Here is a 14,035-nt window from a genome sequence, read left to right on the forward strand (position 1 = left end):
TGCAGTGTTTTGGTGAATCATCGGCGAAATTCCCCGGGATTGTCAGGCTTTCTGGTTAGCCTTAATTTCCTCTGTGCAAGAATGAAAGAGAAACTTTGTCACTTTATGTTTGTGTTGATTTTCTCAAGAACTGGTGATAAGCGATGGAATGAAAACACAGCGAGGTCACACACCCATGCCTCACTATGAATATTGTAATTATAACTCTTTTCCCATCTTTAGAACCACTTCGAATAAATTCCTCTGTGAATCACCCAAATCCAAATCCCTTTTCCTTTCTGTGTGTTCCTGTCTCAAAGCCTCGTCATGGTGGATTAGCGCAAAGGTTATGCTGCTTGTGTGAAGGCTTCCCTTTGATTTTAGATGCGAAAGCTCAGTGGATTTCAATCGAATTTCAAGCTGAGAAGGTGGAGAAGCAGCTGGAATGCTACTTAGCTGCTAACACTGTGGCTCCCAGGCTGCTTTGCAAAGGGCTGTGCTGAGACGTGAGGCTGAGTCTGTCTCCATATTTCATGCCTTTAATTGCTTGTCTTCATAAAGACGCTGTTTAAAGCGAGTCCCCTCTCTGAAATTAGCAATGTGATTGATTTGAGCAGGCTCATTATGAGGCTGAGCGAGCTGAGGAGCGCCTCGAGATTCTGTTTGGAAGTGATGAAAATAAATGTGAAAACTGTGAATTTCATCAGAGCCTTCTGAAAATGGTGCATAAGGGTTTTTTCCACCTTAGCAAAAACTGTTTTTTTTCTTTGCCTGGAATGATCGAGACTTCTCCTGTGTGATCGTAGTAAATTTTGTTGGGAGTTTCCAGGAAACGCAAAGAAGTTTACAGTTGAACTCCAGGAAACTGCTTAGTATTGCCATAGACTGTATGTAAAAGATGGAAGTAGCCATCTGAAAGGTAGCTGTGCTGGATTCCAAATGAAGGTCATTTTTTTCAAGTAAGGTTATGAGAAAATGACTCTACTGCTAACTTCATTTATTACCTCAGTCAAACACCTGGAGAGTGCGAGCTCTGTGTGGATCTGTGGAGAATTATGTTCATTTTCTAAGAGATTGTCCCAGTTAGCTTGTGATTGACAGTTAGCTGAGATAGAAGAATGTAGTTTCCAGTCAGGTTCAACACATCTTTACAAAACACCACGATGGCTGGAATAGCTGGAATTCCAAAGGCCTATGTCCATCTATTCTATACAGTCTATGGCTAACAGTCTTAGTGCTTCCCTAAAGCTGCTTGTTGGAGCACCATGGCTATGCTGATGAAATGATTTTGTGTCTCTGTGTTTGAAAGAAGGCAGCAGCCTGGTGGAAAAACTGTTAAGCGTAAATAAAGATCTGGGAAATTTCTCACAACTGCCCATAGTTAGCAGCAAACCTGCGTTAACATGGGCACAATAATTTAAATGCCAGCTGATTTAACCAGTAGCCTTAAGCTGTCTTTTTACATGTTATAAATAAATACCAAATATGCAAATGTAGGTTCACTTTTATGATTACACCTTTAAGGGCTGTAGTTCAGCCGTCCATGAGATAATTTGGCTTTGAGCGCAGTTAGACTAGGGCTGTCTTCCACATGCTTTTAATCCTTTGTTTGAGCTCCTGCTGTTTTATTTTATACATTTACCATTTATTTCAGGAAATATAATAAACAGTCACCACATTAAACTCCTCCTGACCTTCTCACCAACCTACAGTCTATCAGAGAGCTTTCAAGCAAAAAACAGTTAAACGGGGAATATCACATTTCAAGCGATTTGTATTCAAGCTCAGGGGTGTTGAAGCGAGCGTTGTAAAGTCATTTAGGGTGCATGACCTCTGTTTAAGGCGTCCAGACACAAACGCTTTTCTGATCTATCCACCCTTGAACACAAGAGCAGACCTGTTATCACACATAACGTGTGTGTGTGTGTGTGTGTGTGTGTGTGTGTGTGTGTGTGTGTGTGTGTGTGTGTGTGTGTGTGTGTGTGTGTGTGTGGGCAGCTTCTGGAATAAGATGATGAAATGGTCACTGTCACATCTGATAAAAGTCGCAGTGACGCTGATGTGAATAACAGCTTGTTCTCCATAGGTGGTTTCCTTTGCTCCAGTGGAGAGTGTTTGAAGTACAGATCGGCAGACCTCGCACAGACGTAAACTGAGATGCTTCGTTTTATTATAATCTTTTGATTTAAGTCACATCAGCTTGCTTTTTTTTTTTTTGTGAAGCCAGAAAGATACGTCTTCCTTCGTGGTCCTCCTTTTGCTCACTCAAATTCAACATTCATGTAAAAGTTGAAAATGTCCAGAGATGAGGGGAGCTTTGACCTTGCAGGGTGTAGGTACAAGGTGGAGCTGGCACTTCTGGGAGAGTCTGATTAGTTCCAGTGTTCTCACATCAACACAGTTTCTCTTCTGCTATGACTCGAGGAAAATGTGTCATCGGTCCATTTCTGGGTGGATCCCCACATCATAAAAATTACCAGAAGGTTTTAACAAGTCTGGCTCAGGTACAAAACTGTAACTTTCTTACCTAAGATTTGGACTGTAAAAGTATGCAAAATTAATCTTTGACTCTGTTTAAATAAAATCTAACTGACTGATTCATGCTGTGACCAGTGACCACATATTTCAATAAGGGAGGCATACTTTGTCCTTTAGTCCCTCCCATGTCATCTTTAGTCGGTTATCCTGCTGTCACTGTGTAGTTTGGCATATTAACTCGGTAGCTGGTGATCATAAAGAAATATTTAGATCCACGTCTTCAAGGACGCTAAGACCAAAGAAAATAAATCAGAATCAGGTTTATGAGGAAGTCCTTGGAAAATGTTGTCCTCTGTAACAGCGGTCCCCCAACCCCCGGGCTATGGACCGGTACCGGTCCGCGAGAGTTGAGGCTCGGGTGTGAAATTTATGGTTTTCAGGGTTTTTTTTGTTTCTGAGACAAATGACATCCACATATGAGGACATTGGTTTTAAATTTTGATAGAACAGCGGCAATATAATGTCCTCGTAAGTGGATATCAGGCCCTAGTAGAGAAAAATTAAGTATTTTGGTCTAGAAAACCCAAAATGTGATGTCCACATACGTGGACTCCAGGTCCTAGGAAGTAAAAGGTCGGTCCGTGAAAATACTGTCAAACATAAACCGGTCTGTGGTGCAAAAAAGGTTGGGGACTGCTGGTCTATAAGGAGTCCCTGAAGCCAAAACTTGGGAAAAGCCCTGGTTTAAAGGGCAAACGTTTGATCAGATTAAATTAAAGTCTTTGGGAAACATGTTTCTATGTTATAATTAATAAAATTAACTTTTATTCAGCACTCCTATAAATATTTATGCCTTAAATGCTGACTTTAAGTAATTTTTCATGTTATTTTATTGAATTTTAAAATGTTACATTGAATGTAATCTAGTCAAATGTAATTTACTTAATTGTTAAATACTTCATTTATACCAAGTGTATTATCCTTTACCTTTGATTTGATATATTTCAGTAACATTTCCTCATAGAGGTGTTAGTCAGTGTGTGCTGACTTCTGTGTTGCTCCTTTGGTGTTCCCCCTGTTTTGTACAGTCTCAATAACTAAGTTTAATAAGTTAAACTTTGGTACTTTAGCTTTGGTATGATCCAGTTAAAAAGGCAGTTTTCACAGGATTCGATGCGGTCCTGCTTCCACAGGAATTAAAAGAGTAAGTAGCAGCCAGGTGCTGCGAATCGATGCACTCAAATGCATTAACTGATCATCAACTGTGAGAACCTCCATAAAAGCTTTTGTGGTTTTTGCAGTTTGCTGGTTTGGAGCATCAGGTTTGTGTTTGTAAACTTCTGATTTGTCTGAACAATGAACAAATCATTTGTCCTTCCAAAGAGTCCTTCAGGCTGGCGGTGACAAAAGTGCACATCCTGAAATTTTGCAGGAATGAAGCTATTTACATCACACGCCCACACACAACTGAATACAGCCATTGCTCAGCAAAAAGCCATAATTACTCTTTTTATCTCCCCTCTCATCCTCATTGTCATGTTTATAAATTTTCTGCCTTCAGCTGCACATAAATGTATAAATGAGAGCATAAAGGCTCATTGCAGCCCCCTCCATGTTTACTGTATTCCAACAGCGGGTTAGATGTGGTGGCTGTGTTTCTCTGGAGGCGTTTGCTGCACATGTGGGTCAGTTTGGGAGTGAGACCAGTTCAAACTGGAGCGTGAGACTGGCCACGGATCAAGGCAGAGGATGGATCTAAGTCGTGTGAAAACGTGGCCTGTGTTCGATCTCACAGTGGGTGAAAAACTGAGGTGGTAGTATACGTCTGACTGTGGTACCAAGTTGGTCTGCGCTCAGTCGGTGGGGGTGAAAAGTCTGCTGAACCTCGCTGCACTGAGCGGTAACTGCAGATGATGAGAGAGCGTGTGTGTGAGCATGCCTGTGGGGTGTACGAGAGTATTTAAAGTGTGATGGGGTAAGAATAGCGCGTTGATGAGTATAACATCTACTGTTAGTGTTGGCCTGGGTATTTCTATACACAGCCTTCTAATTGTCCTCTTTATTCCTGTCCCCATCTTACTCCCCGTGTCTGTCGACTCTCCGGGTCCTTCGCTGTGGGAGAGAAACCTCCAGCAGAGACGGAAACGATTCCCCGGAGAGCACATTATCATTATGGTGCATATTGCACTTAAAACATAGGAGGGAGAGAATTTTGTTGGTTTTCGTCATTTCACGCTGTCAGAAGTGGTCGCAGAGTGACTCTAAGTTTGCTGCTTTTGGCCTTTTGCTGTGAACTGATGATAACAGGGATTTATTTATAGCAAGTGGAAGCCAAGAACCCTATTAGAGTTTATGTATAAATCACATGTTTGACATACTTTAAAGGCGTGTCTGAAAAGGATATCCACTCATCATTCACTACTGCGGATTTACGATGAAACCCTGTTTGCGGATCTATAATTTGATCCTATTTGTGTTAAATGGATCATGAGCTTGAATCAAGCTGCTGGAAAGAGAGCATATGGGCCAAAAGACATGATTACCATTTGATCCGTAGGAGCACAAATCAACCTGCCATTTTTTCTGATGAACATTAGCTTCATTTAGCTTTACGTTAATAGCTTTTTTCCTCACCCTGGTTTATATCTCGCCTTGTGTGAGCTATGGTCCTAAAAGCATGCGTATGTGTTTCTAACCCACAGTGGAGTACGACAGGGAGCTCTCACCGCACAGGCGTCACCACAAGGAGTTCAAGTTCAACCTCTCGCAGATCCCAGAGGGCGAGGCCATCACCGCCGCCGAGTTTCGCCTCTACAAGGAGTGCGTGAGTCGTGCTTTCCGCAACGACACCTTCCTGCTGAAAGTCTACCAGGTGGTCAAGGAGCACCCTGACAGGTAGCATATAAACTTTTACAGAGTTTCCAACGTCTATGCTGAAGTCCGATTCACTGTTAGATTTTCTCTTGATTGTCTCATCTGTGTTTGTGCAAAACTATAAAAGTATTTTTATACTAACTTGGGAAAAACAAAAAGAAGTAATAAGTTAATAGTCTCAGAATTGTGCATACCACACTATATCTTAAATATGGGAGTTTTGGTTTTCTTGCATACTCTTTTATTCACATTTCTTAAAATGTACTTGAATAAATAATAATCATTTACTGGTTTTCAGTTGTATGATTTTTTTTATCTGTGCTAAATGTGCACGATCTTGGCTCGAGCACTTTACATCCGTCTCACTTACAGTGAGATCACAGCAGAGCAGATATCTGTAACTTATGTGTGGGTTTGATTTGGGGGTCATAAAATTACTCACCTCCACCTCTCTGGCTGAAGCTGAGAATATTTGATTATTACCAAATCTGTGGAGCACAAATAGTAGTTGAATTTATGAAAAATACTGAAGATAACACAGTGTGACAGACATAAAATAGTGTTTTTGCACAAACAAGGTCATTTCCAAAGAGCCATTAGCTAAAAACTTGGCATATCTCAGCATGGTGTGCAGTGTGTCCTTAGAAACATTTGCGGAAATCTACAGCAGATGAACAGTATCTGAACCTCATGTCCTTGAGAAACGGGGAAAAAAAATCCAGAAAAGACATGAGACAGGATCTGAAGCCTTATCAGAAATAGTCTCAGTTGTTAAGAAGCCATTCTTAAGGAAGGGAAACAGAAAGAAAATGGTTTTGTATGCCAAAGTATGCAAGAACTGGACTGAAAATCAGTGACAACATGTCTGATGGAGTGAAGAAGCCAAATTATCAGTATGTGAGGAAGCCCAGGAGAGAGGTACAAAAGTGAGTGTCTACAACCGTCTGAAAAACAGGGTGGAGGCTGTGTCATGGTTTGGAGCTGCAACTTAGCCAGTGGTGTTGGAGATCTTGTCAAAGTTGATGTAATTACGAATGCAGAAAAATACCATCAGACTTTAATCCACCACGCAATGCTATTGGAAAGCATCTGACATCTCGGCAGAGAACAGAACAAAAGTCAGCCAACATCCAAAGAAGAGTTTGAATGTCCTTGAAGATGCCTGGAGAACCATTCCTGAAGACTACTTAAAGCAATGACGAGGAAGCTGCCGTGGAGAATTCAGGCTGTTGAAGAATAAAGAAGTTCATACCAAATTCTGACTTTCAAGATCGAATTGTACAAACTCTGTTGTTGTACAAGCTAACTGGATACTGTATTTCCATGTTTGTTTGCATGTTTCACTAACTCGATGCGCAGCAAAATATTAAGAAATGAGGTTCAGCTCAAGGCTTTTGTGCAACAATGTATTGGGACTGAGCTACTAAACTTTCCTTTAATTATTTGGGTTTCAGCAGCTCTTAGCTGTGAAACACGTGCACGTCGATGGCCCTGCAGGTAGGTTCCTGTAGGCTCCAAAAGCATTCACATTCACATTTTCTGGATATCGAGGTGTAAAAACGTCTTTCCTTCTCCCCGTGCGTTGCACATACTTTTGGCAGCTGCTGTGTTTATCATGTAAAATCAAGCATTACAGAAATAGCACAACTTCAAAATCCTCACCAGAAAAAGCACGGCTAATGCATGCTAAACATTTACTGTACATTAAGACTGCAGGGCTAGATAAACAGAGTTTCTGAATGACATTTGTGTTTTATCAAGCCCGCCCGCCGTCGACCAGCACAAACATGGAGAGAATGTCTGATATCTGTTTTTAGCCTTACATAGCTCGATATATTTAGTCTATCAGTGAATACACGCCGAAGGAACTCTCTCCTTAAAAAGCCATTGATGAATGACAAACTGTTACACTTGATTAATTCTTTTGTGTTAAATAAAACCAATTCAGTCTGTCAGAGGATTCACACACAGTACATTTATTTTCTCCTTTGTCCCTACAGCGGCTGGTTTGTGCTCTCGCTTTCTCTTCTTGTTATCAGATGGAGAAAATAAACTGCATGCATAATAACGCCTTGTAACTGCAGTTTTACATTATTCGATCTAATCAGTGCAGATGTCATCTGAGGTATTGTCACATACATGAGAAAAAACATTACTGTTTTTTCCCCGTTTTGCAAAACCGTCCCTTCATAATCAGCGGGAAGCCCGTTAACTTTCTCGTGCTCCTCCTTCCCATAAAACCTGACTCGTGCTCTGACTCCGAGCTGTAATGATAGAGCGCTTAATTAGCCTGACACCCGGCTGAGGAATGCGACAGATTACAATGCAAAAAAAAAAGGTGGCCGTCCTGACTTTGTGTTGAGTAAAGACAAAGACTGTCCTGTACCCGCTCAGGAGAGTTAGTCCTTACAATCTCTGTCTTTTCCTCCAGATGTCTGACTCGCGTATCGTTTTTAAGGTCTTACAAATATGCCATTGCACCAGTTTCAAAGACGAAAGCATGTGAAATAACCAGGCCAGCTGCGAGTCACACTTTCCTACCTTGGATAACAATTTTAACAAGTCACTGACAAGACTCATAAAGGGGATTTATGGTACAAAGAAACACGACTTTGACTCTTGACCTTATTATTCCAGTTCATTTAAAGCAGCCAGTCAATAACACATTCGTACAGTAGACAGCAGGTGTCTCTCTCACCGACTCCCTGCTGTTCTCTGTCACGCGAGCGTTACGTGACAATGATGCAGAAACACAAGTGCACCTGGGACAAATGTGCAAACTCAGCAGGAGGGTGGAGTACCAAATGCTTGTAGGAAAACAGGGTGTAGGTGCTCATACGGAAGCCGTCAGAAACACTCATTAATGAGCAATAAAGAGAGGCTGCTGAAGCATGACTGCAGGGACATTCTCTGAACACCTGGATGATTGCGAGGCTTTGATGTGTCTCGTGGAGGAGTGTCTGACAGGACCGCCGCAGTGTTATTACTGCTGTAATGGGACGGTGGGAGGACAGAGGCCTCTTATCATTCACACTCTGTCTTTTCCTTACATCTCCTCTGCTGTCACTATTTTTTACCTCCCTCCTCTTTTGACACATTTGAAGCCTGATTCGATGAACTCACTTTTTGTTATTTTTTTGTAAATGATATTAACATGCATGTAGCCTGATATCATACTTTTAATTCCTTCCTGTTCGTAGTCCCTCAGAGATGTAGACTTTAAGGTCAGATCTACGCTAGAGTAGAATACAGTATCCCAGCATTTTTTGTTAAGTGCCGCTATCCATCTTCCTGTCATTTTGTTATGATACTCTTACCTCGATAGAAACCAAGAGCTTCTGCGTCTTTGGTTTCTTAAAGCGGTAGATCTGACCTTTCTAGCGTTGCGTGATCTCAGTGATGCTCTTTGTGCCCCTGTTTTATACATAAGACTGAATGCAGTAAACCAAACGTATATAATGTCATTTCTGTTGAGGACATCAAAGAGGGAGAGCCACACAGCAGCAAGTTTTACTGAGTCAGAATTTATTAATCATGAATCGAAAAGGCAAAAATGTAAAGCTGCATGGACCCAAAATGATCTGCTGCCGGTGAAAAGCAGCACAGCGGACTCCTTAAGCGTAATTTAGACTTCTGCGGGAAATCTATGTCGTGACTTACGACGTAACTGGAAACTCCTTCTTAACCTCACATTATAGCTTTCCACATTCAGTCGTTGTGGGCTGCGTCAAACAGATGTGTCGTTACATTTCTTGGGGGGTGGACGTCAAGTTACCTGGAAGCATAGTTCAGGCATTAGGTCCATCATAGCACTTTTAGCAGTGCAGTATAATATCTAATAGCAGCTTGTATTTAATTGACTTAATACAGATGAGGACAAAATTATTTGTGTAGTTTATTTCTATTTGAACAATGACAGAATTATTTCAGTAATAGCATAAATTACCAGGCTCAGTATCATTGCCCCCCTGAAAACTGGTGTTCTTGTTGACTTTTATAAAGGACAAACCTCTGCTATGCAATGATGTGCTTTAACCTTGTAATGGTCAAAGATTGGAAAATCACATTAAAACACTCTATCTTCCAATTTACACACAGTATAAAAACCTCAGCAGCAGTTTGAGCTGTCACCTGAGAAAGCATCTTACCACCACAAACAAAAGATGTGAGTTTAGTATTAAGTTATCAAATGTGAAGAACTGGAATGAGAAAAATCATCAAGACACTGAAAGAGAGCCACACAGTGCAGAACAAGCCTGTCAGAGGTAGGAAGGGAAATATTTCAAAGACTCTGGGAAGAAAACTAGTGAGAATTATATCTAAAGAGCCCAGAATAACTGCCAAGACATGAGTGGAGAAAGATTATGCAAACTGGAAGCACGTTCTTTGGTCAGATGAGATGACTACAATAATACCGTTCCAGTACATCCATGTACAAATGCCAGTATTGGCACAAGTATTACTAATGTTTCGTGTAATAAGTTTCTTCTTGTGTTTGTTTGCCATTATGTCACAGAGAGGCAGATCTGTTCCTGCTGGAGTCTCGCAGGCTGTGGGCAGCTGAGGAGGGCTGGCTGGAGTTTGACATCACTGCCACTAGTAACCTGTGGGTGATGAGTCCCGCACACAACCTGGGTCTGCAGATCAGTGTGGAGACCAGCAGCGGTGAGGGATCCAATTGCACATCTCTTTTGTAATACAAAGCCATAGTTGGAGCAGTTAAAATGCATCACTTTCTCTCAGCAAAGTAAAGGTCAGCAGTCATTGCTGGAAGTTTTTGATCTTCTGTGGTTCGTACTTACTGTGATCTTTTTTTTTAAACAGGACAGAGCGTCAGCTCCAAGGAGGCGGGGCTCGTAGGACGCGACGGTGCACTGGATAAGCAGCCTTTCATGGTGGCCTTCTTTAAAGTCAGTGAAGTGCACATCCGCACCGTCCGCTCCGCTAGTGGGAGACGGCGCCAGCCGCACCGCAATCGATCCGCACAACCGCCAGAGGGATCTAGAGGGCCGGGCCCAGCAGGTCAGTCTGCAAGAACGCTGAACCTTAACTGACCTCATTACGCAGTGAAGTCGTGAATGCAATCACACTCAAAAGTAACATAATAGCAAAAATGGTCTACATCCACTGATGTCACCGACGTCCAGCCCGTAGAGAACGGCGGATGGGTAGCATGTGTTTGAAATCTGGTTTTATTATCCCTCTTTGAAATTCTTGATAGATTAGACCCGACGTTTGCCGGATCTCTTTAATCAGTGCCGATCAGATGAGAATTGTAGCCCTTTTTTTTTTCTTTGTATGGTTAAGGTATTGCAGTTTTTTCCCAATACATGTCTTTTGAGCAGGGAATATAGTTATTTGTTATATTGGTTATACACCGTTTCTGCTCTGAGGAGTGACTTAAGTGCATGGTAGCAGGGAGAGAGTCCATGAGGAAGAACCTTGGGCTCAAATATTAAAGAACAGGCCATGTGAATGATGATAAGATGACTTTAAACTGACACACCTCTGGTGCATCTGTAAACTGTGTAGTAAGTCTTGCTAGAGATTTACAACGTGACACGATCTCACAGAATTGTGAGCTACTGAATATTCAGTGAATTAAGGCGCAGGCGGTGAATCCATCTTGACAGGTGACCTCATCCTCCGGACCTCCTCATTAGCCCTGCTTGCTTCTCTTCCTACTCAACAGATGATGTAATGTGAAGGTATGAGCCTGATGCTATGAGTCTCACAAGCTTTTCAAATTAAATCAACCCATAATCCGCCTGCTGTGTGATTCTGGACCTTTATAGTGCTTAAAGCTAAGCTGCTCCTGTGAGGCTTCATTGTGTGACTGTTGCAGTATGTAAAGGTAGTCCTCAGTCAGCTTGCTGTTGATACTGGTCTTATCCTCGCCAAGTTACGCGCACAAACCTTTAGATGTACGTGAATCCAGTGCATCTGCTTTCTGCACTCGTTGTTGGACTTTAAATGATGAGCCATAGTAAGCCTAAGTGTGCTTCCAGGGGCTGCGAGTATCTAAGCACAGAGTGATGCCAACTAAAGCTAACGATCAGACCAAAGAGGTTAGAGGATGTGCCACAGTAACCCAAATCTTGGCTATAACTGGCTTATCTTTGGTCCTCTTGTCTAATCACAGCTCTTGTCTGCACTCACATAGAGCTGCAAATCCTCCCATCCTGACTGGCTACTTAGGTAGCGATTTACCTTTGCTTTGCTTTCTTTTGCTCCCTGCTTAATGGCTCTAACATCTGTACGGTACGCAGAAGCATTTCCAGGACAGGTTTGCTCTCATCGCTACTCCCTGCAAAACCCTCTGCTGAGATTTGTTGGCTCGATCTTCTGTTTGCTCAGAGCATCTGCTGCGACTTTCTCAGTAGGTTACGCGGCACTGCTGTTAACACCAGAGGTTGTATGTTAAATTCCTGCAGGGCTTTTTCTTAGTAATTGCATTAGATGAAAGCTTTGGCTGACACGACACAGAACAAAGACTCATCATTTGTTATGCTACGGGACAGTTAGATCTCACCACATGTTCAGTTTTGGCTCCAGACCTGTATTCTCCACCGCCCAGCTGTCACCTTTGGCTCGAGACGTCCGAAGACTTTAAGGCAGGATGTCGTAAAGACAAAGTTATTCTGGGGTACACAGCGTGGATTTCAAAGCCTGCTCCCTTTCAGTATAAAGCTTTTTGTGTCCCCTTCTGCATCGGGAGGATGAAAAACTTTCCACGGAGCGAGTCTGCTGAAAAAAGTGCTCTAACAACGACAATCTGTTAAATATGCGTCCTGGAGGATTGGACTTTACATAACCCAAAACATCAAGACCTCTCCGCCTCGCCACTCGGGACGACTGGGAGTGTAAATATTTAGATCCTACACAGGAAGCAGGGAGGCCCCCCTCGCGACAGCCGTGTGTCCGTGGCCAGCAAGAGGACTGCAGGGATTGGACGGGATGGGAGGATCCGCGAGGAATTCAGGAGGGCATATGGTTTCAATACCGCATCACTCACTTCAGAGACGGGGAGGAGGCCGCGATGGATGGGGAGAGCATCCGTCTTGTGGAGCGCTCATGGGGAGAAACAAAATGTGGATGCTGTCCCCCAGTTTCTGTTTGGCCGGGAATTCACCCTCACGGATATTTTTCCAAAGAAGCGGGAGATCTAAGAGCGAGCGGCAGCAACGTGTTTGTTTCGAATGTGTTCAGTAGCGTCCACATAGAGGCTTTTTAAACTAATTCAGCAAGTGTGTTTTCTAAAAATAACCTCCCAAAGTGTAGCCCCTGATGTGTGAGGTCAACCTGATTCCACTGCCTCATGTTTTTAATCCCAAAGTAATCCCTGACATCATCAGACCCATTTTTAATTTAATACATTTTTGTCAATTTTGATTTGGTCTTCATGAATTTGGCCTTGCTGCACCTCAATTCGCCACAAATGACTCTCGTGCCTTGCTCGGTCTGCTAGGGCTATAAAGCAACCTTTAAACCAGGACAACTTTATTTTCCCAGCTCTAATCCCTGTGAGGTTTTGGACCTTGTTATTTTCTCATTTGCACCATTTTAGCGAGCTGGGTTTAAATCGACATCTGATATTAAATATCTTCCAGATGACAAAAGAGGCCAGAATCGGCCATAAAAATTTCTGCAGCAATAGTTTTGAGATTATGGTGTAATTCTAAGTGTAACAAATCATCTTTGTTTTCCACATTTTGCTCCTGAAAGCGCGCGCACACACACACGCACACAGCTTTCAGACCAGCCACTTTTATCCCAGTGTTTTTGTTTTTCCTGTTCTTCCTGTTTAGTGGGGTAAATCTCTTTTTTTTTAAAGTTTCGCCTTAGATTCTGAGGCGTGCGGGGAAGACCGGGAATATCTTTTACAACAGCCGTGATATTTCCACCCACTCTGGGTGTGTCTGATGTGTGCACAGTGGAAAACGCTGGTGTGTATGTTGCCAAAAGAACAATACAACACCTTTAAAGGTAATTTGGGGTTTTGTGGGCGAGGAAGGGCTGGGGAGGTAATGGGAGTCGGGCTGGGCCTTGGCTGTGGGGGAAGTTAACAACCATCCGGGGAAGGAATATCACGTCCCGGCACAGCACCAGCGGCCTGTAATTAGGCCTAGCTAGTCATTAGTTGCACAGCTAAAAGACTGACCAAGCTAACAGTATTGCTTAAAGAATTATAATAACACGGCGCTCAGCCAGCTGTGTTTTTTCATCTGTCGCTCTTCTCCTCCCTCCTCCTCCTCCTCTTCGTTCTCCTCACTCCTTCACCACCCGACCTCCTTTTGTTTACCGTTGGCGTAATTAGACATGGCGGAGCTCCCTCGCAGGGTTTAATAACCTCTGTGATGAAAGACAGGAAGAAAGATAAACTTGAGTAGTAGTGGCTGCAGGGAGGGGGAGGAACGTCAGAGGCAACAGTGACATTCTCCTTTCATGTCTTCACAACTTTTGGGACATGCTCCTTCCTCCTTCAGGGTGAAGGATTTTATTTTGAACACTGGGACTGAGTTTTCCATCACCACCACCACCACTGCCACCACCTCTATGGGAATTTATGTAATTGCTACTGTAAAACCTGCTATTTTTTTCTCGCTTTGGAATTAAGAAATAGCTGGAGTAAACCATAGGCTGTAGGTGGAGCGGCTTGAAAAGCTTTGGCTTGGGTTTCTGTGACTCTTTTTATGTCACTGAA

At 42.7% G+C, this 14,035-nt stretch overlaps 1 protein-coding gene across 1 annotated transcript in view; it reads left to right on the top strand.

Moving 5' to 3' along the window:
- Positions 1 to 14,035, top strand: part of bmp6 (bone morphogenetic protein 6) — a 45,496-nt gene that overhangs the window by 21,705 nt on the left and 9,756 nt on the right. Inside the window, exons 2-4 of the mRNA XM_026179318.2 lie at positions 5,160 to 5,352; positions 9,848 to 9,996; positions 10,156 to 10,353. Coding sequence (XP_026035103.1) covers positions 5,160 to 5,352; positions 9,848 to 9,996; positions 10,156 to 10,353 — 540 coding nt within the window. The remainder of the gene's footprint in view (positions 1 to 5,159; positions 5,353 to 9,847; positions 9,997 to 10,155; positions 10,354 to 14,035) is intronic.

The sequence above is a fragment of the Astatotilapia calliptera genome, chromosome 9, assembly GCF_964374335.1.
Source record: "Astatotilapia calliptera chromosome 9, fAstCal68.1, whole genome shotgun sequence".
In the NCBI taxonomy this organism is placed as follows: Eukaryota; Metazoa; Chordata; class Actinopteri; order Cichliformes; family Cichlidae; genus Astatotilapia; species Astatotilapia calliptera.